Source organism: Leucopleurus acutus (assembly GCF_964270905.1).
Source record: "Leucopleurus acutus genome assembly, chromosome: X".
Lineage (NCBI taxonomy): Eukaryota > Metazoa > Chordata > Mammalia > Artiodactyla > Delphinidae > Leucopleurus > Leucopleurus acutus.
This window is the reverse complement of record NC_139148.1, coordinates 60,169,000-60,196,549: the sequence shown is the minus strand read 5'-3', so window position 1 is coordinate 60,196,549 and position 27,550 is coordinate 60,169,000. Positions and strand designations below refer to the sequence as shown.

The following is a 27,550-nucleotide window of genomic DNA, read 5'->3' as shown; positions in this document are numbered from 1 at the left end:
TTGTCATTTGAACCAGCCTATTAAAAATTAACTTTAAAAAACTGTAAGAGCAGGGAGAAATTATAATGCAGTCATTTAAGAATTGTCATTAGAGAATAGAGGTCTCCAGGATACCTTTTGATTGTACTTATTTGGGAAGTTATCGGTGAGAGATCTGGCCCTGAAATGTAGTTTCTCTCCACAGGGTTGACAGTGGTACAGTTGCTCACATGAACCTTATCCCATTAGTGCTTTGTCCTTTCCATTAAGTTAAGCATAGTTTCCTAGCTAGTTGTCTGCACACAGGTGTATCTTGACTTGGTCACAGATTTACCTGTGCTGTGATATTATTCCTGCTCAGCTCTGGGTAGCTGAGCAAATCCTGGAGCTGTTTGAGCTTCAGACTGGTTGCCCTTTGTGAAGGGCACAAGTAGAGAAATTGAGAAGCTTGAGTTAATGGGTTCAAACAGAATTTATACTAGTCCAATTAAGCAACTATTTGTGAATACCTACTAAATATGCAGTGGAGTCTGTTATTCACTCTGTAAGAAAAAGAAAGATGATTTATTCTGCTTTGAAAAAGAAATATTCCACGGTAGTAAAGTATATCTGTATGTTAATTAAGGACTAACAAATTGGAATCAGCTCTTTATCAAGGTTAATATTGCTGTTATGTCCATCATCAGGGTTTTCACTAGAGACTTCTGGGCATTTGTTTTTCTTGATATATTATGCTGAAGTATAGAAAAACTTGAATCTTTTGCCAGTAGAAATGGCAAAAAAAATAACCCCACACAACCAGATTTCCTTTTTTTTTTTAACATCTTTATTGGGGTATAATTGCTTTACAATGGTGTGTTAGTTTCTGCTTTATAACAAAGTGAATCAGTTATACATATACATATGTTCCCATACGTCTTCCCTCTTGCGTCTCCCTCCCTCCCACCCTCCCTATCCCACCCCTCCAGGCTGTCACAAAGCACCGAGCCAATATCCCTGTGCCATGCGGCTGCTTCCCACTAGCTATCTACCTTACGTTTGTTAGTGTGTATATGTCCATGACTCTCTCTCGCCCTGTCACAGCTCACCCTTCCCCCTCTCCATATCCTCAAGTCCGTTCTCCAGTAGGTCTGCGTCTTTATTCCTGTCTTACCCCTAGGTTCTTCATGACATTTTTTTTCTTAAATTCCATATATATGTGTTAGCATACGGTATTTGTCTTTTTCTTTCCGACTTACTTCACTCTGTATGACAGACTCTAGGTCTATCCACCTCATTACAAATAGCTCAATTTCGTTTCTTTTTAGGGCTGAGTAATATTCCATTGTATATATGTGCCACATCTTCTTTATCCATTCATCCGATGATGGGCACTTAGGCAGATTTCCTATTAAGGCTTTTCTTTTAACTTCTATTAAAATAAAATTATTTTACTTTTTTTTTTTTTTTTTTTTTTTGCGGTACGCGGGCCTCTCACTGCCGTGGCCTCTCCCGTTGTGGAGCACAGGCTCCGGACGCGCAGGCTCAGCGGCCATGGCTCACGGGCCCAGCCGCTCCGTGGCATGTGGGATCCTCCCGGACTGGGGCACGAGCCCGTGTCCCCTACATCAGCAGGTGGACTCTCAACCACTGCGCCACCAAGGAAGCCCTATTTTACTTTTTAAGCATAGCATTAGCTCAGTATTTTCATTTCTTCCGCAGTTATCTGTGTCTACTTTTTAGTCATGTTTATTGAAAATACATACAATAAAATTTACTCTTGCCTAGTGTATGATTTTATAAGGTTTATTTATATTAGTAATTCTCTGAGTTTTGACAATTGCTTACAGTCATGTAGCCAGCACCACAATCAAGATATAGAACAAAAAATTAACTCAGGCCCCTTTGTTGTCACTCCTTCCCACCACTTCCAGCCCTGATTCCTACTAATCTCATTTTTATCCCTATAATTTTGCCTTTTCCAGAATGTCATATAAATGGAATCATATAGTATGAAGCTTTTTGAGCCTTCTTTCACTTAGCATAATACATTTGAAACTCATTCATACTGTTGTGTGTTCCCATAGTTTGTTCTTTTTTATTGCTAAGTAGTATTTCGTAAGTATGGATGTACCAAAATTTATACATTTACCAGTTGAAGGATATTTGGATGGTTTCCGGTTTGGGTGATTATAAATAAAGGTGCTATAAACATCTGTTTACAGATTTTGTGTGATGACAATATTTCACTTCTCTAGGGTAAATATCGAGGAATGGGTTTGCTGGGTTGTAAGTATATGTTTAACTTTGTTAGAAACTGCCAAACTCTTTTCTAAAGTGGCTATACAGTTTTATGTTCTAACTAGCTATGTATGAAAGTTCCAGTTGATCTACAGCCTCATCAGCACTTGGAATTGTCTACTGATAAATTTCTTTAACCATTCTAATAATGAGGTAGAGATATAGTACTGTGATTATAATTAGCATTTCCACAGTGTCCAATATTTGACATCCATATATCTTCTTTGGTGGAGTGTTTGTACACATCTTTTGCCCAGTTTTCTATAAGAAGCTTTGTGTTCTTATTGAGTTTCGAAGTTCTTTATATATTCTAGATACAAGTTATTTATCAGATATGTGTTTTACAAATTTTTCTTTTTATTTTCTTATCAGTGCATTTCATGACAAGATGATGAAGTCTAATTTATCTTCTTTTATGGATTTTTTGGTATTGTATCTAAGAAATAGTTACCTAATCCATGGTCACAAAAAATTTTCCCTGTGTTTTCTTCAAGAAATTTTACAGTTTTAGGTTTAAGTTTGTGGTTAGTTCTGTGGTCCATTTTGCATTAATTTTTTATATTTGACTTAAGGTGTGGATTGAAGTTCATTTTTTTTTGCACATGGTTACCTAATCATTCCAGCTTCATTTATTTAAAAATTCTGTCCTTTCCCAAGTGATTGCCTTTGTACCTTTAATGAAAATCAGTTGTCATATGTGCATGGGTCTCTTCTGGACTCTTCATTCTGTTCCACTGAACTACTCCTCTTTACCCCATTCCCACACTGTCTTGATTAATGTAGCTATGTAGTAAATTTGAAATCATGTAGTGTTAGTCCTCCAACTTTATTCTTCTCTTTTAAATTGTTTGGGCTATTCTAAGTCCTTTGTATATCTCTGTGAATTTTAAATTTTAAATAAGTTTTTCAGTTTCTACAAAGGTAAATATTGATTGGGATTACACTGACTCTGTAGATCAGTTTGGAGAGAATTGACATCTTCCAACCTGTGAACAAGTTATATTTAGGTCTTTAATTTCTCTCAGCAATCTTTTCTGTCTTTCAACATATAAGGTTTTGTGCACCTTTTGTCAGATTTATCACTAAGTATACCATATTTTATGCTATTTCAAATGGCATTTTTAAAAATCCTTCAGTTTCTGACTGTTCATCGCAAGTATGTAGAAACAGAATTGACTTTTGTATATTGATTTGTATTCTACAGAGTTGCTAAACTCACTAGTTCCAGTGGCTTTCTTGTAGATTATTATGTTGTCTGTGAATAAAGACAATTTTACTTCTTCCTGTCCAATCTGGGTACAGTTTTTCATACTTTATTGTACTTGTTAGAATCTCCAGTAAAATTGGTAAAAAGCAGACATCCTTGACTTTTTCCTGATTTTAGAGGGAAAGCATCCAGTTTTCAATTATTAAGTATGATGTTAGCTGTAGGTTTTTCATAGATACCTTTTATCAGGTTGAGGAAGTTCCCTTCTGTTTCCTGTTTCCAGTTTCCAGGGAGTTTTTAATCAGGAGTGGATGTTGAATTTGGTCATATGATTTTTCTACATCTATTGAAATGATCAACTTTTTAAAAATATTTTTGGAGTACAGTTGATTTACAATGTTGTGTTAGTTTCAGGTGTACAGCAAAGTGAACCTCTTATACCTATACATATATCCACTCCTTTTTAGATTCTTTTCCCATATAGGCCATAACAGAGTATTGAGTAGAGTTCCCTGTGCTATACAGCAGGTCCTTACTAGTTATCTATTTTATATATAGTAGTGTGTGTATGTCAATCCCAGTCTTCCAATTTACCCATCCCCCCCACCCCCGAACCATAAGTTTGTTTTCTACGTCTGTAACTCTATTCTGGTTTTGTAGATAAGTTCATTTGTAACCTTTTTTTTAGATTCCACATATAAGCGATATCATATGATATTTGTCTTTGACTTACTTCATTCAGTATGACAATCTCTAGGTCCATCCATGTTGCTGCCAGTGGAATTATTTCATTCTTCTTTATGGCTGAGTAATATTCCATTGTATATATGTACCACATCTTCTTTATCCATTCCTCTGTTGATGGAAATTTAGGTTGCTTCCATGTCCTGGCTATCGTAAATAGTGCTGCAGTGAACATTGGGGTGCATGTATCTTTTCGAATTACGATTTTCTCCAGATATATGCCCAGGAGTGGGATTGCTGGATCATATGTTAGCTCTATTTTTAGTTTTTTAAGGAACCTGCATACTGTCCTCCATAGTGGCTGTACCAGTTTACATTCCCACTAAGAGTCTAATAGTGTTCCCTTTTCTCCACACCCTCTCCAGCATTTATAGTTTGTAGACTTTTTGATGATGGCCATTCTGACCAGTGTGAGGTGATACCTCACTGTAGTTTTGATTTGCATTTCTCTGATAATTAGTGATGTTGAGCATCTTTTCATGTGCTTTTTAGCCATCTGTATGTCTTCTTTGGAGAAATGTTTATTTAGATCTTCTGCCTTTTTTTTTCTTTTTTGCGGTATGCGGGCCTCTCACTGTTGTGGCCTCTCCCGTTGCGGAGCACAGGCTCCCGAAGCGCAGGCTCAGTGGCCATGGCTCACGGGCCTAGCCACTCCGCCGCATGTGGGATCTTCCCAGACAGGGGCATGAACCCGTGTCCTCTGCATCGGCAGGTGGATTCTCAACCACTGCGCCACCAGGGAAGCCCTTCTGCCCATTTTTTGACAGGGTTTTTTTTGTTTGTTTTTTTTTTTTTGATATTGACCTGCATGAGCTGTTTGTGTATTTTGGAGAGATTAATTTGTACTGGCACAAGAACAGAAATACACATCAATGGAACAGGATAGAAAGTCCAGAGATAAACCCACACACCTATGGTCAACTAATCTATGACAAAGTAGGGAAGAATATACAATGGAGAAAAGGCAATCTCTTCAGTAAGTGGTGCTGGGAAAACTGGACGGCTATATGTAAAAGAATGAAATTAGAACACTCCCTAAACCATACAGAAAAATAAACTCAAAATGTATTAAAGACCTAAATATAAGACTGGATACTATAAAACTCCTAGAGTAAAACATAGGCAAAACACTCTTTGACATAACTCACTGTAACATCTTTTTTGTTTGTTTGTTTGTTTGTTTGCGGTACGTGGGCCTCTCACTGTTGTGGCCTCTCCCACTGCGGAGCACAGGCTCCGGACGCACAGGCCCAGTGGCCATGGCTCACGGGCCCAGCCGCTCCGCAGCATGTGGGATCCTCCCGGACCGGGGCACGAACCCATGTCCCCTGCATCGGCAGGCGGACTCTCAGCCACTGTGCCACCAGGGAAGCCCCACAGTAACGTCTTTTTTGATCCCCCTCCTAGAGTAATGAAAGTAAAAACCAAAAATGAACAAATGGGACCTAATTAAACTTAAAAACTTTTGCCCAGCAAAGGAAACCATAAACAAAACAAAAAGACAATCCGCAGAATGGGAGAAAACATTTGGAAATGAAATGATCATTTTTTTTTAAAGTTTGTTAATATGGTCAGTTACATTGATTTTTTTCAACAGATAAACCAATGCTGCATTCCTGGGATAAGCTCCACTTAGTCATGATGTGTTCTTTTTTTAAATATAATGTTAGATTTGATTTGCTAACAGTTTAAGGATATTTGTACCTGTGTCCATGAGTGATACTGGTCTCTAGTTTTCCTGTAATGTTTTCGGGTTTGCAATTAGGGTAATGCTTACTACATAGAATGAATTGGAAAATACACCCTCTTTTTCCATCTTCTAGAAGAATTTGTTTTGCTCCGTTGGTATTATTTCTTTGTTAAATGTTTGCTAGAGTTCACAAGTGAAGCCATCTGGGGCTGGAGTTTTCTTTATGAGAAGGTTTTTAATTAAACTCAATTTCTTTAATAGACAAAAGGTTTCTTCAAGTTATCTATTATTTCCAAACTGAGCTTTGGTAGTTTGTGTCTTTCAAGAAATTTGTCTGTTTCATCTAAGTTGTTGAAATTATTGGCCTAAAGTCATTCATTATATCATCCATTATCCTTCTGACATCTGTCAAATCTTTAGTGATGTCACCTTTATCATTCCTGATATTTGTAATTTGTGTCTTCTCTCTTTTCTCCCTGTCAGAGTGGCTACAAGTTGATCAATGTTATTGCTCTCAAAGAACCAGCTTTTGGTTTCATTAATTTTTCTCTATTGTTTTTTTCTGTTTTCTATTTCAGTTATTAATGTTCTGATCTTTATCATTTCCATTCTTCTACTTACTTTGAGTTTCATTTGCTCTTTCTTTTCTGGTTTCCAAAGGTGAAAGCTGACGTCATTGATTTAAGACTTTTATTCTGGTTTAACATAAACAGTTAATGCTCTAAATTACCTTCTAAGTATTGCTTTAGTGACAATACACAAATTTTGATATATTGTGTTTTCATTTTAATTCATTTCAAAATACTTTGCAATATGACCATTGACTCCAGTGTAAACCCATGGATTATTTAGAAGTATGCTATTTATTTTCCAAACATTTGCAGATTTCCAGAGAACTTTTCTATTAATTTAATTCTGTTTTAGTGTAAGATCATAAGTTTGTATGACTTGAATCTTTTAAAATATGTTGATGCTTTTTATATGGCTCAGAATATTCTCTTTCTTGGTAAATGTTCCATGTGCACCAGAGAGGAATGTGTATTTTGCTGGTGTAAGGTCAAGTGTTCTATAAATGTCAGTCAGGTAAAGTTGATTAATAGTGTTAAATATCCTTGCTGATTTTCTGTCTACTTCTCCTGTCAGTTATTTGAGAGAGGTTATTGAAATCTTGGACAATAATTATGGATTTGTTTATTACTCCTCATAGTTCTATCAGTTTTTGCTTCTTGTATTTTGAAATTTTGTTATTGGATGCATAAACATTTAGGATTATGTCCTCATAATGAATTGATTCCTTTATCATCATGAAATAACCTACTACCACTGGTAATAATCTTTGCTCTGAAGTCTATTTTGTCTGATATTAATATAACCCCTCCAGCTTTCTTTTGATTATCTCTACTATATATATATTATCCCATCATTTTCTTTTAACCAATTTTGGCTTTATATTTAAAGTGTGTTTCTTGTAGGTAGCATATAGTTTAAAGTTGCTTTCTTCAATTCAATCTACCTGTCTTTTTTTTTTTTACATCATTATTGGAGTATAATTGCTTTACAATGGTGTGTTACTTTCTGCTTTATAACAAAATGAATCAGCTATACATACACATATATCCCCATATCTCTGCCCTCTTGCGTCTCCCTCCCACCCCTCTGGGGGTCAGAAAGCACCAAGCTTATCTTCCTGTGCTATGTGGCTGCTTCCCACTAGCTATCTATTTTACATTTGGTAGTGTATATATGTCCATGCCACTCTCTTACTGCGTCCCAGCTTACCCTTCCCAATCCCCATGTCCTCAAGTCCATTCTCTACATCTGCATCTTTATTCCTGTCCTGCCCCTAGGATCTTCGGAACCATGTATTTTTTTTTAGATTCCATATATATGTGTTAGCATACAGTATTTGTTTTTCTTTCTGACTTATTTCACTCTGTATGACAGACTCTAGGTCCATCCACCTCACTACAAATAACTCAATTTCGTTTCTTTTTATGGATGAGTAATATTCCATTGTATATATGCGCCACATCTTCTTTATGCATTCATCTGTCAGTGCACACTTAGGTTGCTTGCATGTCCGGGCTACTGTAGATAGAGCTGCAGTGAACATTTTGGTACATGTCTCTTTTTAAATTATGGTTTTCTCAGGGTATATGCCCAGTAGTGGGATTGCTGGGTCATATGGTAGTTCTATTTTTAGTTTTATAAGGAACTTCCATACTGTTCTCCATAGTGGCTGTATCAATTTACATTCCCACCAACAGTGCAAGAGGGTTCACTTTTCTCCGCACCCTCTCCAACATTTACTGTTTGTAGATTTTTTGATACTGGCCATTCTGACTGGTGGGAGCTGATACCTCATTGTAGTTTTGATTTGCATTTCTCTCATGATTAGTGATGTTGAGCATCCTTTCATGTGTTTTTTGGCAATCTGTATATCTTCTTTGGAGAAATGTCTATTTAGGTCTTCTGCCCATTTGTGGACTGGGTTGTTTGTGTTTTTTTTATACTGAGCTGCATGTGCTGCTTGTATATTTTGGAGATTAATCCTTTGTCAGTTGCTTCATTTACAAACATTTCCTCCCATTCTGAGGGTTCTCTTTCCATCTTGTTTGTGTTTTCCTTTGCTATGCAAAAGATTTTAAGTTTCATTAGGTCCCATTTGTTTATTTTTGTTTTTATTACCATTTCTCTAGGAGGTGGGTCAAAAAGGATCTTGCTGTGATTTATGTCATAGAGTGTTCTGCCTATGTTTTCCTCTAAGAGTTTGATAGTGTCTGGCCTTACATTTAGGTCTTTAATCCATTTTGAGTTTAGTTTTGTGTATGGTGATCCATTTTGAGTTTTTTTTGTGTATAGTGTTAGGGAGTGTTCGAATTTCATTCTTTTACATGTACTGTCCAGTTTTCCCAGTGCTACTTATTGAAGAGTCTGTCTTTTCTCCATTGTATGTTCTTGCCTCCTTCATCAAAGATAAGGTGACCATATGTACATGGGTTTATCTCTGGGCTTTCTATCCTGTTCCATTGATCTATGTTTCTGTTTTTGTGCCAGTACCATACTGTCTTGATTATTGTAGCCTCGTAGTATAGTCTCAAGTCCAGAGCCTGATTCCTCTAGCTCCGTTTTTCTTTCTCAAGATTGCTTTGGCTATTCGGGGTCTTTTGTGTTTCCCTACAAGTTGTGAAATTTTTTCTTCTAGTTCTACGAAAAATGCCATTGGTAGTTGGATAGGAATTGCATTCAATCTGTACATTGCTTTGGGTAGTATAGTCATTTTCACAGTGTTGATTCTTGCAATCCAAGAACATGGTATATCTCTCCATCTGTGTGTATCATCTTTAATTTCTATCATCAGTGTCTTATAGTTTTCCGCGTACAGGTCTGTTGTCTCCTTAGGTAGGTTTATTCCTAGGTATTTTATTCTTTTTGTTGCAGTGGTAAATGGAAGTGTTTCCTTAATTTCTCTTTGAGATTTTTCATCTTTAGTATATAGGAATGCAAGCGATTTCTGTGCATTAATTAATTTTGTGTCCTGCTACTTTACCAAATTCATTCATTAGCTCTAGTAGTTTTCTGATAGAATCTTTAGGATTCTCTATGTATAGTATCATGTCATCTGCAAACAGTGACAGCTTTACTTCTTCTTTTCCCATTTGGATTCCTTTTATTTCTTTTTCTTCTCTGATTGCTGTGACTAAAACTTCTAAAACTATGTTGCATATTGATGGTGAGAGTGGACAACCTTGTCTTGTTCCTGATCGTAGAGGAAATGGTTTCAGTTTTTCACTATTGAGAACGATGTTGGCTGTGGGTTTGTCATATATGGCCTTTATTATGTTGAGGTAAGTTCCCTCTATGCCTGCATTCTGGAGGGTTTTTATCATAAATGTGTGTTGAATTTTGTCAAAAGCTTTTTCTGCATCTAATGAGATGATCATATGGTTTTTCTCCTTGAATTTGTTAATATGGTTTATCACATTGATTGATTTACATATATTGAAGAATTCTTGCATTCCTGAGATAAACCCCACTTGATCATGGTGTATGATCCTTTTAATTTGCTGTTGGATTCTGCTTGCGAGTATTTTGTTGAGGATTTTTGCATCTATGTTCATCAGTGATATTGGCCTGTAGTTTTCTTTCCTTGTGACATCTTTGTTTTTGTTTTTTGGCGGTACGCGGGCCTCTCACTGCCGTGGCCTCTCCCGCCACAGAGCACAGGCTCCGGACGCGCAGGCTCAGTGGCCGTGGCTCACAGGCCCAGCCGGTCTGCGGCATGTGGGGTCTTCCTGGACCGGGACACGAACCCGTGTACCCTGCATCGGCAGGCGGACTCTCAACCAGTGTGCCACCAGGAAAGCCCTGTGACATCTTTGCCTGGTTTTGGTATCAGGGTGATGTTGGCCTCATAGTATGAGTTTGGGAGTGTTCCTCCCTCTGCTATATTTTGGAAGAGTTTGAGTAGGATAGGTATTGCTCTTCTCTAAATATATGTTAGAGTTCACCTGTGAAGCCTTCTGGTCCTGGGCTTTTTATGTTAGAAGATTTTAATCACAGTCTTAATTTCACTGCTTATGTTGGTCTGTTTATATTTTCTATTTCTTCCTGGTTCAGTCTCGGAAGGTTGTGCATTTCTGAGAATTTGTCCATTTCTTCCAGGTTGTCCATTTTATTGGCATATAGTTGCTTGTAGTAATCTCTCATGATCCTTTGTATTTCTGCAGTGTCAGTTGTTACTTTCTTTTCATTTTTAAATCTACTGATTTGAGTCTTCTCCCTTCTTTTCTTGATGAGTCTACCTAATGGTTTATCAATTTTGTCTGTCTTCTCAAAGAACCAGCTTTTAGTTTTATTGATCTTTGCTGTCGTTTCCTTCATTTCTTCATTTATTTCTGATCTGATCTTTATGATTTTTTTCCTTCTGCTAACTTTGGGGGTTTTTGGTTCTTTTTTCTCTAACTGCATTAGGTGTAAAGTTAGGTTGTTTATATGAGATGTTTCTGATTTCTTGAGGTAGGATTGTATTGTTGTAAACTTCCCTCTTAGAACTGCTTTTGCTGCATCCCATGGGTTTTGGGTCATCATGTTTTCATTGTCATTTGTCTCTAGGTATTTTCTGATTTCCTCTTTGATTTCTTCAGTGACCTCTTGGTTATATAATAGTGTATTTTTTAGTTTCCACATGTTCGTACTTTTTACAGATTTTTTCCTGTAATTGATATCTAGATTCATAACTTTGTGGTCAGAAAAGATACTTGATACAATTTCAGTTTTCTTAAATTTAGCAAGGCTTGATTTCTGACCCACAGTATGATCTGTCCTGGAGAATGTTGCATGAGCACTTGAGAAGAAAATGTATTCTGTTGTTTTTGGATGCAATAATTCTGTAAATTATCAGTTAATTATCAGTTAAGTCGTCTTGTTTAGTATATTATTTAAAGCTTGGTTTCCTTATTTATTTTCATTTTGGATAATCTGTCCGTTGGTGAAAGTGGTGTGTTAAAGTTCCCTGCTATGACTGTGTTACTGTCGATTTCCCCTTTTATGGCTGTTAGCATTTGCTGTTAGGAGCATAAATATTTACAATTGTTATATGTTTTTCTTGGATTGATCCCTTGATCATTATGTAGTGTCCTTCTTTGTCTCTTTTAATAGTGTTTATTTTAAAGTCTATTTTGTCGGATATGAGAATTGCTACTCCAGCTTTCTTTTGATTTCCAATTGCGTGGAGTATCTTTTTCCATCCCCTCACTTTCAGTCTGTATGTGTCCCTAGGTCTGAAGTGGGTCTCTTGTAGACAGCATATATATGGGTCTTATTTTTGTATCCATTCAGCCAGTCTGTGTCTTTTGGTTGGAGCATTTAATCCATTTACATTTAAGGTAGTTATCGATATGTATGTTCCTATTACCATTTTCTTAATTGTTTTGGGTTTGTTATTGTAGGTCTTTTCCTTCTCTTGTGTTTCCTGCCTAGAGAAGTTGCCTTCGCATTTATTGTAAAGCTGGGTTGGTCGTGCTGAATTCTCTTAGCTTTTGTGTGTCTGTCAAGGTTTTAATTTCTCTGTTGAATCTGAATGAGATCCTTCCTGGGTAGAGTAATCTTGGTTGTAGGTTTTTTCTTTTCATCACTTTAAATATGTCCTGCCACTCCCTTCTGGCTTGCAGAGTTTTTGCTGAAAGGTCAGCTGTTAACCTAATGGGGATTCCCCTGTATGTTATTTGTTGCTTTTCCCCTGCTGCTTTTAATAATTTTTCTTTTCATTTAAGTTTTGATAGTTTGATTAATATTTGTCTTCACATGTTTCTCCTTGGATTTATCATGTATGGGACTCTCTGCGGTTCCTGGAATTGATTGACTATTTCCTTTCCCATGTTACGGACGTTTTCAACTATAATCTCTTCAAATATTTTCTCAGTCCCTTTCTTTTTCTCTTCTTCTTCTGGGACCCCTATGATTCGAATGTTGGTGCATTTAATGTTGTCTCAAAGGTCTCTGAGACTGTCCTGAATTCTTTTCATTCTCTTTTCTTTATTCTGCTCTGTGGTAGTTATTTCCACTATTTTATTTCCCAGGTCACTTCTCCGTTCTTCTGCCTCAGTTATTCTACTATTGATTCCTTCTAGGGAATTTTAATTTCATTTATTATTGTATTGTTCATCATTCTTTGTTTGCTCTTTAGTTCCTTTTGATCCTTGTTAAATGATTCTTGTATTTTCTCCATTCTATTTCCAAAATTTTGGATCATCTTTACTATCATTATTCTGAATTCTTTTTCAGGTAGACTGCCTATTTCATCTTCACTTGTTAGGTCTGGTGGGTTTTTGCCTTCCTCCTTCATCTGCTGTGTGCTTCTCTGTCTTCTCATTTTGCTTAACTTACCGTGTTTGCCGTCTTCTTTTTGCAAGCTGCAGGTTCTTAGTTCTTGTTGTTTTTGGTGTCCGCTCCCAGTGGGTAAGTTTGGTTCAGTGGATTGTGTAGGCTTCCTGGTGGAGCTGACTGGTGCCTGTGTTCTGTTGGATGAGGCTGGATCTTGTCTTTCTGATGGGCAGGACTGCGCCCGGTGGTGTGTTTTGGGGTGTCTGTGACCTTATTATGATTTTAGGCAGCCTTTCTACTAGTGGGTCGTTTTTTGTTCCTGTCTTGCTAGGTGTTTGGCATAAGGTGTCTAGCACTGTAGCTTGCTGGTCATTGAGTGGAGCTGGTCGTAGCGTTGAGATGGAGATCTCTGGGAGAGCTTTCGCTGTTTGATAATACATGGAGCAGGGAGGTCTCCTGTGGTCCAATGTCCTGAACTCGGGTCTCCCACCTCAGAGGCACAGGCCTGACACCCAGCTGGAGCACCAACACCCTGTCAGCCACACAGCTCAGAGGAAAAGGAGAAAAAAGGAAAGAAAGAAAGAAAAATAAAATAAAATGGAATTATTAAAATAAAATATTAAACATTAAAAAGTAATAAAAAAAGAAAGAAAGAAGAGAGCAACCAAACCAAAATACCAATCCTACAATGATAACAAGTGCTAAAAACTATAGTAAAAAACAAAACAAAACAATGGACAGACAGAACCCTAGGACAAATGGTAAAAGCAAACCTATACAGACAAAATCACATACACATATACACGCATGAAAAGTGAAAAAGGAAAAAGTATATGTATCTATATATTAAAAAAAAGGAAGAGAGCAACCAAGTCAATACACAAATCTACCAGTGATTATAAACTCTAAATATTGAAATACGATAAACATAAAACCAGAAACAAATTAGATGCAGAAAGCAAACCCCAAGTCTACATTTGCTCCCAAAATCTACCGCCTCAATTTTGGGATGATTCGTTGTCTATTCAGGTATTCCAGAGATGCAGGGTACATCAAGTTGAATGTGGAGATTTAAGCCGCTGCTCTTGAGGCTGCTGGGAGAACCTTCCCTTTTTCTTCTTTGTTCGCACAGCTCCTGGGATTCAGCTTTGGATTTGGCTCCGCCTCTGCGTGTAGGTCTCCTGAGGGCATCTGTTTTTCCGCTCAGACAGGGAAAAAAAGTAGCAGCTGATTAAGGGGCTCTGGCTCACTCAGGCCAGGGGGAGGGAGGGGTACGGAATGTGTGGCGAGCCTGTGGCGGCAGAGCCCAGCGTGAAGTTGCAACAGCCTGAGGCATGCCGTATGTTCTCCTGGGGAAGTTGTCCTTGGATCATGGGACCCTGGCCGTGGTGGGCTGCACAGACTTTCGGGAGGGGCTGTGTGGATAGTGACCTGTGCTTGCACACAGGCTTCTTGGTCCTGCAGCAGCAGCCTTAACGTTTCATGCCCGTCTCTGGTGTCTGTGCTGATAAACGCGGCTCTCATCTGTCTTTGGAGCTTGTTTAGGCAGTGGTCTGAATTGCCTCTCCTTGCACACCCTGAAACAATGGTCTCTTTCCTCTTAGGCAGTTCCGGACTTTCTCCCAGACTCCCTCCCGTCTAGCTTTGGTGCACTAGCCGCCTTCAGGCTGTGTTCAGCCAGCCAACCCCAGTCCTGTCCCTGGGACCTGACCTCCGACTCCGGAGCTTCAGCTCCCAGCCCCTGCCCACCCCAGCGGGTGAGCAGACAAGCCTCTCAGGCTGGTGAGTGCTGGTCGGCACTGATCCTCTGTGCGGGAATCTCTCCGCTTTGCCCTCTGCACCCCTATTTCTGCACTCTCCTCCATGGCTCTGAAGCTTCCCCTCCAACCCCCCCGCCCCCAGTCTCTGCCAGTGAAGGGCCTTCCTAGTGTATAGAAACTTTTCCTCCTTCACAGCTCCCTCCCAGAGGTGCATGTCCTGTCCCTATTCTTTTGTCTCTGCTTTTTCTTTTTCCTTTTGCCCTACCCAGGTACATGGGTATTTTCTTGCCTTTTGGGAAGTCTGAGGTCTTCTTCCAGCGTTCAGTAGGTGTTCTCTAGGAGTTGTTTCACAAGTAGATGTATTTCTGATGTATTTGTGGGGTGGAAGGTGATCTCCACGTCTTACCCCTCCACCATCTTAAAGGTCTCTCTATCTCTGTCTTTTAATTGGATCATCTAGACCATATATATATATATATATATATATATATATATATATATTTTTTTTTTTTTTTTTTTTTTGCGGTACATGGGCCTCTCACTGTTGTGGCCTCTCCCGTTGCGGAGCACAGGCTCTGGACTCGCAGGCTCAGTGGCCATGGCTCACGGGCCTAGCCGCTCCGTGGCATGTGGGATCTTCCCAGACCAGGGCACGAACCCGTGTCCCCTGCATCGGCAGGCGGACTCTCAACCACTGCGCCACCAGGGAAGCCCTAGACCATTTATATTTTAACGTGATTACTGATATGGCTAAGTTTAAATTTAGCATCTTGTTATTTGTCTTCTAGTTGTCCTATCTGGTCTTTGTTGCCATTTTTCTTTTTTCTGCCCTTCTTTTAGATTAATTAATATTTTATAATTATGTTTATCTCATTCTTTGGCTTATTAGGTATAACTTTTTGTTTTGTTATTTTAGTTGTTACTTAAGGCCTATAGTACATATATATCTAACTTATCATGGTCTAACTTTAAGACATATAAGGAAATATAATACCACCATTCTTTTTTTTCACTTTATTCTGTATTAGAATCCACTATGTGGATGTGCCAAATTGTATTTAACCCATACATTATTGATGAAATTTAGGTTCATTCCATATTTCACTCTTACAAAAAATTGCTGTGTGAACATATTTGTATGTTTTTATTCACTTTTCGGATGTATCCATGCAATAAATTCATAGAGGTGAATTGCCTAGTTGGGCATTTTTGTGACATTCAAGTCCTCCTTGACAGTTTAGCAATTTAGATGACTTTATGAAAATTTATATTTTAAAGATATTAATGCTCTTAAAACAAATTCCAAAGTCATTGGGATATAATTAACCAGAGATAGCTATTATCTTTGATAAGAGTATCTCATTTTTTAATTGTTTCCTTGTTTTTCAGCTTTGCAGGCAATTGCTCCTTCAGAGAATTTATTAAGAGCTGAAGAACAAGAAGAGAATGATGTAGTTACAAATAGAAGTTTAGTTTCCATGTTCTTCAGTTTAGCTGCCCAGTGTGCTCTTCAGGTAATTCTTATGTACCCATCTATGAGATTTTTACCTCTTTTCCATTTTCAGAGACAATTAGAATGGAATCATCATCAGTTAGGCACAGGAGAGGCCTTTCTTTACCCTCTATTTTGCCTCATTGTTTTCACACCAAGCTTTGTTGCAGAATTGCTTTATTTCTCTTCATTGCTTTATGATATAGAGAAAAGTAAATAAAACAAAGTGAGGTAATAGTTTTGAGCTTAAAACAACAGAAAAACTAAGCATAGCAAAACATTAACTTTTATTAGAAACTTGAAGTACTATACCATGCAAAAAAATAGTCATCTATTTGGAAACTTATCTTTATCATCAGTTTGCAAAAAAAAAAAAACACAGGTTAAATCTTAATGGACCTTTTTAGTTTGTAACCAGAAAGCGACTTTAGTTTAGAAGTATTAAATACTTGCACCTCCTTTGTTTACTTGCAAAATTCTGGTCTTAGTAATATACAGGATTAGGAGAAGCATTGTAGCAACTGTGGAGCTCTTGGACTAGGTGATAGACTAGGTTTGAATTCTGGCTCTGCCACTTAAGTGCTTCCCTTCTTTGAATCTTAATTTCATCATTTGTAAAATAAAGATAATACCTAACTCCAGTGTTACTGTGAAAATTGACTAAGAGGATGGCTGAAAATGTGATTTGTAATTAAAGAAGCTTGATCTACGCATATAGTGTTTCTGTTCTTATTAACGATATACAATCTGGCCACAGCTGTCTCTTCTACTTTATCTCATATTACTCCCCTGTATCATCATTATAGTGATGTAAGCCACCATTACGTTAGGTACAGGATCTAGAATGGTGGAGGCACAGGCCCTCTATAACTCCAAGCAAATACAGTGTCTGTCAAACAGGCCAGTCACATTCCTTCTTCTGTGTCTGGTTCATACCATCCCATCTTTTAAGAAATGTTCTTATTTAAATGCCACCTTTTCAAAGTCCAACTTAAGATTTCCTTCCGCTGTAGAGACTTCCCAAATCAATTCCAGTCCTCAGTTGCTCTCTTTCTACTCTAAGTTTCAGTAATTTTTAACGTGTATGCTAGTTATTTGGTCTTTATCATATATACTGCCTTATATTGCTAATGCATGGATTGTCTGTCTAACTTGACTTATAAAGTCCTTGAGGGCCATATTTCTAGTCCCTTGCCCAATATCTTGCCCAAAGTAGTAGCTGAATACAGTTTTGAATGATATGTTTTGATGTTAATGAATAGGATAATAGAACTCTTGGAAGAGGAAAAATATTTGGCAGATGTAGATACATGATGTGCTTGTGCAGGAAATGAGAGAAAAATCTCTAATGGGGAACCCAAAGGCAAATATCTTTTTAAAGGAAGGTTTATAAAGTTACATTTGATGGAAAGCAGAAGAAAGCCAATGGAAGAATTATAGAACTATATTTCTGAAAAGGAAAATAATTTTAATAGAGGAGAAAGAATCAGGAAAAAAAAAAGCCTCAAGTAGTTTGAATTAGAAGATGGAAGGAAGGATGGATGAGCCAAACCCAGGAAACTGAATATATCTCTACAAAAGAACAAGGGTGGAATCCAGTTTTTACTTACTACAATTGCTTTGCAAAAGGCATTTCAAGTGCTAGTGAAACTATCATTCATTCAGCAAATATTTATTGAGTACCTACTAAGTGCCAGGCACTGTTATAGTCTCTTGGGATAAATTAGTAAACAAAACAGTGATACACCTTCTTGGAGCTAACATTCAAGCAGGAGAAGAGAAGATAATAATAGGCATAATAAATAAGAAATTATGTAATATGTTAGAAGATGATAATAATATAGAAAAATAGAGCAGGATAACAATCCTCTGGGATTGGTGTGAGTTATTTTTTTTAAATAGGGTGGTGAAGATAGGTCTCATCGAGGAGATGACATTTGTACAAAGACTTGAAATTGTTGAGGGAGTTAGCCCTGTAGATATATGGGGGGAGTGAAGAGGAAGAGTAATACAGGCAGAGGTAACAGCCAATACAAAGGCCCTAAGGTATGTATCAAGGAAGCAAGTATGGCTAGAATGAATAAAGGGTGGGATTAGTGAGAGATGAAGTCAGAGAGGTGATAGTTTGGATTATGTAGATCCTTATAGGCCAGTGAAAGGACTTTGACTTTTACTCTGAATGACATGGGGAACCATTGGAAGGTTTTTAACAGAGCAGTGACATGATTTGACTTTCATTTTGACAGAAATACTCTTGGCTGTTTTATTGAAAATAGACCATAAAAGAACCAAGCAAGGAGACCTGTTAGGAAGTTTTCGAAGTAATCCAGGGAAGATTAAGGTGACTCAGATAAGGGAGATAACAGTGGAGGTAAATGATAACAGAATTTGCTGACAGATTGGATGATGGGTATAAGAGAAAGAGACTGGGTCATCAAGTGGAGTTGCCATCAGTTGAACTAGGAAAGGCTGCAAATAGAGTACGGTTGGGGTGAAAATCAGGAGTTCAGTTTGGACATGATGCATTTGAGATGTCTATTAGACTATCCAAGTAGAGATCTGAATAGTCAGTTGTATATATGACTCCGGAGTTGTGAAAGAGGTCTGGGCTGAAGAGAAAAGTTTAATAAGAGTCATTAATATATAGATGGTATATAAAGCTATGAGACTGGGATGTCATCACCAAGGGAGTGAGTATATATGCAGTAGAGATGAGGACCAGAGACTGAGCCTGAAACCCTCAAACATTAATGGTTTGGAGAAAAGAAGAGGAACCAGTAAAGGATAATGAAAGGGAGTAATCCATGAGGTAGGGGAAAACAAGGATGATGTGGTGTCTTGGAAGCCAAATGTGTTTCAAGGAGGAAAGAGTGATCAACTATGTTGAATGTTGCTGATAGGTCAAATACAGTGAGGACTGAGAACTGACCATTGGAATTTATAATATGGAGGTCATCGATGAGTTTGACAAGAGCAGTTTTGGTAGAGGTAGGACAAACACCTGATTATAGTAGGCTCGAGAGAATTGAAGGAAAGGAATTGGATACAGTAAGTATAGACAATTCTTTAGAAGAGTTTACTACAAAGGGAAGAAAAGAAGTTGGGCAAGAAAACAAAATTTTTTTTTAAGTTGGGCAGTAGTTGGTGAGAGAAGTAGGATCAAGAGGTTTGTTTGTTTGCTTGAAATGGGATGAGTGAGAATGTTTATTTGCTAATAGGAATGACCCAGTTAAGAGAACAAAAATTGACAATGTGAGAGAGAAAAATGAAAATTGTTAGAGTAATGTCATTAAATAGGCAAGAGGTGATGGATGCAAGTGTATAAGTTTAGGGTTTGGCTCTAGGAAGAAACATGGATAGTTCATTTATGATAGCAGTTGAGAAGGCAGAGTATGTGGTGTGGTTCCTGGTGTGTGAATAGAAGTGGTAGTGGGAATCTGTAGAAGTTCTCTTTCTGCTTCAGTTTTCTCAGTGAAGTAGGAAACAAGGTCATCACCTGAGAGAGAGAATAGGAGAGGAGGTGTTAGGTGTTGAGAAAAAAGGATAAGATATCAACTAATCATCCAGAAAATCAAGAAAGTGAATGGCAAGGGTAGTGTGGTATGCTTGCCTTGTGGCAGTAAGGTCCGTTTGATGAAGTTTTAAAAATAAAACAAATAGTTGTACAGGTTTTTACCCAGCTACTTTCAGCTGCATGGATGCAGGCACAAAAGTCACTAGAAAGTTGAATTTAACCAGGCTTATGGTTTTTCCAGGTGAATACAATGAAGCAAAAGAGGGGCAGGAAAATCAAGGAACAAGGGAGTGATTATAATTAATCCCCATGGAATTTAAACTGGATACAGAGGAGGACTTCAAGGGAATGAGGGATGGTGAAATAGTAGTAGTATCAATGTATTGGAGATCTTAATGCAGTTGAAGGATTGCTGGAGTGGTAGAGGGAGTGAATTAGAAAGGTAGGAGATGGTAGAATACATGAAATAGAGCAGGGTACAAGACAAGAGTGAGGGAGTGAGGCACCTAGAATTGGTCCATGCACAACCCGAGAATGAGTGTGTCCATAAATTGTGTACCCTAGGAGCCTCACTTGCATGACCTGGCTTTTAGTGATGACAGTGCCCAGTGAATGACTGTGCTAGTGAATGGCTAAGATAATTGGCAGAGTGGAATTCAAGGAAATAAGAGACTAGGATATTAAAAGGATCATCTATCTGTATAATGAAAATGCCAAAAATTGACAGGAGTATATTTTGGAAAAAATAACTGTGAGGAGTAGATAAATCATTAAGAAATGAGAAGAAATGGTCTGAGAGCAGTTCACCATAACAGTGAGGGATAATGGGTGATATAGTCTGGTGACAGGAAATTCAAAGCTGGGGGTTTTAGGGAGCAAGAGGGAGAATAATTCTAAAACAGCAATGAAGAGCAAAAATGATGCCTACTCCATCTCCAGGTCTAGGGAGATGAAAGAAAAACAGCCACTACTTGAGAGGGCTTTATTGGAAGCAGTGTCCTTGGAGAAACCTAGATTTCCATTAGAGAAAGAATGTAGAGGGAACTTTCTGGGAAGAAGTTGCTCATAGAGGAGACTTTGCTGATAATGGACTGAATTTCAGAAAGCATAGTGGAAGGGTTGGAGGAGTTGGGGAGAAATGAGAAAAGAGGACAAAAGGGATTTACAGAGGGTGCTGGAAATGAGGGTGACCTCAGAGTCCAGGGTTCTTTTGGCTACTGCTGACAAACAGGAATAAAGAGCACAGTAAGATTAGTCCTAGTGAATTCAAGGCAGTGTTGGCAAGGCTGTAAGTGTTTATGGATAGGGAGGAGTGGCTTTCTGGGGCCAATATGAACCTGTTCTGTTTTTGTCAATGAGTTATATCTTCATTCTACCATCTTGCAGTAGCTCTTTTTAGAATACAAAACAAACAAGTTCAGATTTTGTCTTCCCCTTAATGGACAGGAATATAGATAACATTTTATAAGTATCACTTTGAGATGTAATTTAACATATTATATTTGTTCTTTATAGAATGAACAACAAATCGTGGCAGAAAAAGCTTTGGAATATTTAGCTCAATATTCAGAAGACGGACAACAAGTCATTATAGCTTTAAAGTAAGTAATCCACATCCTGTGGATGTGAAAGGATCTCCTCTGTACATGTTACTCTTGGTCTATAAACTTTGCCAAAATAGTACTGATGGGATCAAGCTGAGTCAATGCCTACAATACCAAGTGGTTTTTTTCCTAGCTTTATTGAGATGTAACTGACAAATGGTGGCATTGTATAAGTTAAGATATGTAACCTGGTGATTTAATACACATTTGTATTATGAAATAGCACAGTAAGATTAGTTAATACATCCATCACCTCACAAAATTACACACTGTGTGTGGTGAGAACATTTAAGATTGACTCTCTTAGCAACTTTCAAATGTATAATACAGTATGGTTAACTACAGTCACCATGCTGTACGTTAGATCTTTGGAATGTATTCATCTTATAACTGGAAGTTTATACCCTTTGACCAACATCTCCCCATTTTCTCCACCCACAGGCCCTGGCAAACATCATTCTACTCTATTTCTATGTGTTTGGATTTTCTTTCTTTCTTTTTTTTTTCTTTTGTTTTTTTTTTCTAGAGATCCCACATATAAGTGGACAATACAGTTTTTGTCTTTCTCTGTCTGACTTATTTCACTTAGTACAATGCCTTCAAGGTCCATCTGTGTTGTCACAAAAGGCAGGATTTTCTTCTTTTATTTGGTTGAATAATATTCCTGTTTGTGTGTGTGTACATATACCACATTTTCTTTATTCCTCCACTGATGGACACTTAGGTTGTTTCCATGTCTTGGCTATTGTGGATAATGCTACCGTGAACATGGGGGTGCAGCTATCTCTTCAAGATAGTGATTTCCTTTCCTTTGGATATATACCCAGAAGTGGGATTGCTGGATTGTATAGTAGTTTTATTTTTACTTTTTAAGGAACCTCCATGCTGTTTTCCACAGTGGCTGTACCAGTTTGCATTCCCATCAACAATGCACTAGGGCTCCCTTTTCTCTACAGCACTTGTTATGTCTCGTCTTTTTGATAATAGCCATCCTAACAGGTGTGGGGTGATATTTCATTGTGGTTTTGATTTGCATTTCTCTGATGATTAGTAATGTTCAGCATCTTTTCATGTACCTGTTGGCCATTTGGATGTCTTCTTTGGTAAAATACCTATTCAGGGGCTCTGCCCTTTTTTTCTTTTTTTTTTTTTTGGCGGTACGCGGGCCTCTCACTGTTGTGGCCTCTCCCGTTGCGGAGCACAGGCTCCGGACATGCAGGCTCAGCGGCCATGGCGCACGGGCCCAGCCACTCCGTGGCATGTGGGATCTTCCCGGACCGGGGCACAAACCCGTGTCCCCTGCATCGGCAGGCGGACTCTCAACTACTGCGCCACCAGGGAAGCCCATCTGCCCTTTTTTTTTTTTTTTTTGCCCATTTTTTAATAAGATTATTTGTTTTTTGCTGTGGAGTTGTAGGAGTTCCTTATATATTTTGTATATTAACCCCTTATCAGTTATATTGTTTGCAAACATTTTCTCCCATTCCATAGGTTGCCTTTTCATTTTTCTTGATAGTTTCCTTTGCTGTGCAGAAGCTTTTTTACTTTGATGTAGCCCCACTTATTCATTTTTGCTTTTGTTGCTTGTGCTTTGGGTGTCATATCCAAAAAATCATTGTCAAGGAGCTTTTTCCCTGTGTTTTCTTCTAGGACATTTATGGTTTCAAGTCTTATATTTAAGTCTTTAATCCATTTTGAGTTAGTTTTTCTGAGTAGTGAAAGATAGGGGTCCAATTGCATTCTTTTGTATGTGGATATCCAGTTTTCCCAGTACCACTTATTGAAAAGGTTATCTTTCCTCCATTAAATATTCTTGTCTCCCTTGTCGTATATTAGTTGACAGTATATATATGGGTTTATTTCTGGGCTCTCTGTTCTATCGGTCTATGTGACTATTTTTATGCCAATACCATGCTGTTTTGATTACTATAGCTTTGTAGTATAGTTTGAAAACAAGAAATGTGATGGCTCTAGCTTTGTTCTTTTTCAAACTTGCTTTTGTTGTTCAGGGTCTTTTGTGGTTTCATTTGAATTTTAGGATTTTTTTTTCTATTTATGTGAAAAATGCTATTGGAAATTTGGTAGGGATGCTTAAGGTAAAAAAAGATATCAGTTGAAACTGATCTTCCCCTTTCTCTGTTTGTATGAAGGAAAATGGTTTATCAAAAGGGAACTTTTACATACAATAATGAGACAGAGGAAGGTGAGGTTAGGACATGGTAACTCCTACTGATGTAACGGAGAATATGCCAGTGGGAAAAATAAACCAGAAGGGTTCTATAGTGATTCTCCCATTGGTCAACTATACTTGAGGCCATACTTCTGAAGGGAAATGGAGTCACAGATACAAAAGTATCAGAAGGAGTCTTGAGATACATACGTTTAGTCAGATAAATATCTAAAATTATTCTGGATGATTGATGGTGTTTTTTCTTTTTAAAGATTTTTAGGATTTGAAACTTTATAAACTACCTTATTTTGTCAGTTTGTCATCATGCCGCCAGATCCCTTCAAAAAATATTCATCCTAGTTTATGTGGAACCCAAAGGCCAGTTCCAGGTTCCTTTATAGAAAGAAAAATATAAAAGACTTGTACACTATATCTGATGTTCTGGCAGGTGATTTGGGGCAATTATATAAACTGTGGAACTATTTAAGAATTTGTCAAGCAACATTTTCATTTTAAAATTATTTTATTAAATTACTCTTCCAAAATTACAAAGTTGGTATGTTTTCATTGCAACCATTAAGACATACAAAGACCTATAAATAAAATAATCTCCTTTTTTACCTCTCTTTTCTCACTTCTGCCTCCTGGGCTAATCAAGATTAATAACTTGGTATATATTCTTTCACATATTTCTTCCTAAGCATCACTTTTTATATTACTTTATCATACAGGTGTTTGCTTCGTCTTGTTCTTCCAAAAGTTTCTCACATGCCAGAATCTGAAAACAAGTAAGTTATAATTCAACAGAAATGATGTATTCACCGTTAGAAAAAAATATAACAATTTTCACTAGAAACCTTGTATTGAGAGATATATAGTATACTGAGTAAGGTCAATATAGGCTCTGGGGCCAGTCTTCCTGGGTTCATATTTTGGCTCTGCCACTTATTAGAATATGTAACCTGGGCTTCTGTTTCCTGATCTGTAAAATGGGTATAATAATAGTACCTACCTTATGAGGTTGCTGTGATGACCTGATGAATAAATACGTGTAAAACACTTAGAATAGTGCCAGGCATTTACCATGCCCTCAGTAATGTTCGCTATGATTTCATTATGATATTGTGTCTGTTTCCCCCTTTCTTAACAGGAAACTTAAATATAGACATAGCTCTTAGCTCTTACTTTCCCACAGAAACATAAATAACCTGGTTGGCTTGTTGATTCTGATTCTGTATCAGCTCAGCTGGGAGTATTCAAATATCTTTCTGCTCACAGTTTCTATGGCATAAGATATAAAGAACTTAACAATACATGGAAGAATTGGGTCACCCATATTTCATTCACAAAATTCACTTCCTCCTAATGATTTAAAAGAAAACTCTATTCAAGGTCTTGACTAGGGATAACTTTCAGAGAAATACCACCTATCTCTATTTTCTCTACTTGGACAAAAACTCTGTAATAATGTATCACTACTTCATTTTTGCTTTGTATATTTGTACCTGGAGGCAATATTTTTTTTTAGCTAAATTCTTTGGGAACTATCTATGACTGAGATAATATTAGATTGATGACATAACTTTTTTCATAATGCAAATTTTACTCAGACATATATGGTAAGTTTTGCCCCTTGTTTACAGGCTCTATGAATCCATTTGAAGGGCACTCAAGCTAACTAAAAAAAAAAAACATATTGAGATAATTGAAAATTTGAGTAATGACCAAATATTTGATATTAAGAAATTATTAACTTTTAGGCATATAATGGTAGTATAGCTATGTTTTTAAAAGGATCCTTATATCTTATAGGCACATCCTAAAATATTTATGGATGAAATGATGTGATGTCTGGAATTTGCTTCGACAAACAGTAAATGCTGGAGAGGGTTTGGAGAAAAGGGAACTCTCTTGCACTGTTGGTGGGAATATAAATTGATACAGCCACTATGGAGAACAGTATGGGTGTTCCTTAAAAAACTAAAAATAGAACTACCATACAACCCAGCAATCCCACTACTGGGCATATACCCTGAGAAAACCATAATTCAAAAAAGTCATGCACCAAACTGTTCACTGCAGCTCTATTTACAATAGCCAGGACATGGAAGCAACCTAAGTGTCTATCAACAGATAATGCATAAAGAAGATGTGGCACATATATACAATGGAATATTACTCAGCCATAAAAAGAAACGAAATTGAGCTATTTGTAGTGAGGTGGATGGACCTAGAGCCTGTCATACAGAGTGAAGTAAGTCAGAAAGAGAAAAACAAATACTGTATGCTAACACACATATATGGAATATTTTTTTTAAAAAGTTCTGAAGAACTTAGGGGCAAGACGGGAATAAAGACACAGACCTACTAGAGAATGGACTTGAGGATCCGGGGAGGGGGGAAGGGTAAGCTGGGACAAAGAGAGAGAGTGGCATGGACATACATACACTACCAAAAGTAAAATAGCTAGCTAGTGGGAAGCAGCCGCATAGCACAGGGAGATCAGCTCGGTGCTTTGTGACCACCTAGAGGGGTGAGATAGGGAGGGTGGGAGGGAGGGAGACGCAAGAGGGAAGAGATATGGGGACATATGTATATGTATAACTCATTCACTTTGTTATAAAGCAGAAACTAACACACCATTGTAAAGCAATTATACTCCAATAAAGATGTTTAATAATAATATGGGAGAAGAGGGGGTAGGTGGAGGTATCATTAAAATAAGATTGATGATGAGTTAATAATTATTGAAGCTGGGCCATGGATACATGGAGATTCATTCATCTGTTAAATATAAACATCTTTGAAATTTTCAACGATAAAAAGTTAAAAAATGAAATAAACTCAGAGACTAAATTTTGATAGCTAATAGATTGTGAGAGCTTCTCAAAGGCTAGTACTATTTGTATTTATCTTTGTATCTCTGGAACCTAGGACAGTATCTAGCACATAATAGCCACTCAATTTACTTAAATGGCTGAATATCAGTCCTTCACAGGAAGATCTTATATTGGATTTAAAAGGTGCTTCATATTCCATGTAATTGTGATGCACAGTCAAATCCCACTCATTAAAACTAATTTAAAGATGGGGAGAAGGAAAGGGATCTTGTTCAAATTAATGACAGACTTTAATTACAGAATATTTTGTAAATATACCTTTATTGTTCTCAAGTAAATATAGTAATAAAGAACATCTACTAGCAGTGTTTTCAAGTAGAGGTCAGGACCTGATTTAACAAATAGATTAGACTAACTTATAAAAGAAAAAAATGCCTAATTCAATGGGAAGAGTCAGAGAATTGAGTTCTAGTTTTAGCTGTTTCACTAACTTCTGGTTTACCTTAGACAATAACAACTTAATTAACTTCTCTAAGCTTTATTTTCTTCACCTATTAAATAAAAGAAGGTGAACTGGAAAAGTTCTGTCCTCTTCTAAAAATCTTATGTTTTTCAATTACAGTATCTACCTAAGTATTAACAATTCGTGTGCTACAATTTTTGAAAGCAGTTTGTCTCTTAAATAGACTATACATCCCTTTCCATGTGCTCATTCTTACTTGTACTATTTATTTGCATTAATGGACCCTCCCTAGATTATTTTATATAGTCACTGAATTAAAAGTAATGAAGTCGGGCTTCCCTGGTGGCGCAGTGGTTGAGAGTCCGCCTGCCGATGCAGGGGAAACGGGTTCGTGCCCCGGTCCGGGAGGATCCCACATGCCGCGGAGTGGCTGGGCCCGGGAGCCATGGCCGCTGAGCCTGCAGGTCCGGAGCCTGTGCTCCGCAATGGGAGAGGCCACAACAGTGAGAGGCCCGCGTACCGCAAAAAAAAAAAAAAAGTTAAATAGTGAAGTCAACTTTAGCTCAGCTGAAATTCAGATTAATAAAATTTACTGTTAGAAGTTACTTTATATAAAGCAGATGTTTAATGTTTATCCCTAAGAAAGCTGCTACTTTTCCTGAAGCACAGTCTGTATTGTATAATACTAGACATTCTCCTGATAAGGCCAGTCTTATAGTGTGTTCTACCCTACTTACCATAAACTTCCTTAGTTGAGTTTGCCGATACTTCCATATTCAATCCTTTGTTTAAGCATAATGGGATGTTTTTCTCTGTTAAAATTTATGTTGCCCCTAAAGAAGCTTAACTAAGGGTCAAGAGACCTAGGTAGTAGTAGTCTTGGCATTGTCATTGCATGACCTTAGACAGATCATCCCGCATTTCCAGATCTGTTTCCTCATCTGTAAAATGAAGGGTATGGATAAGTGGTTTTTAAACTATA

General features: G+C 37.5%; 1 protein-coding gene across 1 annotated transcript in view; it reads left to right on the top strand.

Annotated features, from left to right (window-relative positions):
* Positions 1-27,550, top strand: part of TEX11 (testis expressed 11) — a gene marked incomplete at both ends in the record, with an annotated part of 339,328 nt that overhangs the window by 226,190 nt on the left and 85,588 nt on the right. The window contains 3 exons of the mRNA XM_082865110.1: positions 15,875-15,999; positions 21,007-21,092; positions 23,997-24,053. Coding sequence (XP_082721236.1) covers positions 15,875-15,999; positions 21,007-21,092; positions 23,997-24,053 — 268 coding nt within the window. The remainder of the gene's footprint in view (positions 1-15,874; positions 16,000-21,006; positions 21,093-23,996; positions 24,054-27,550) is intronic.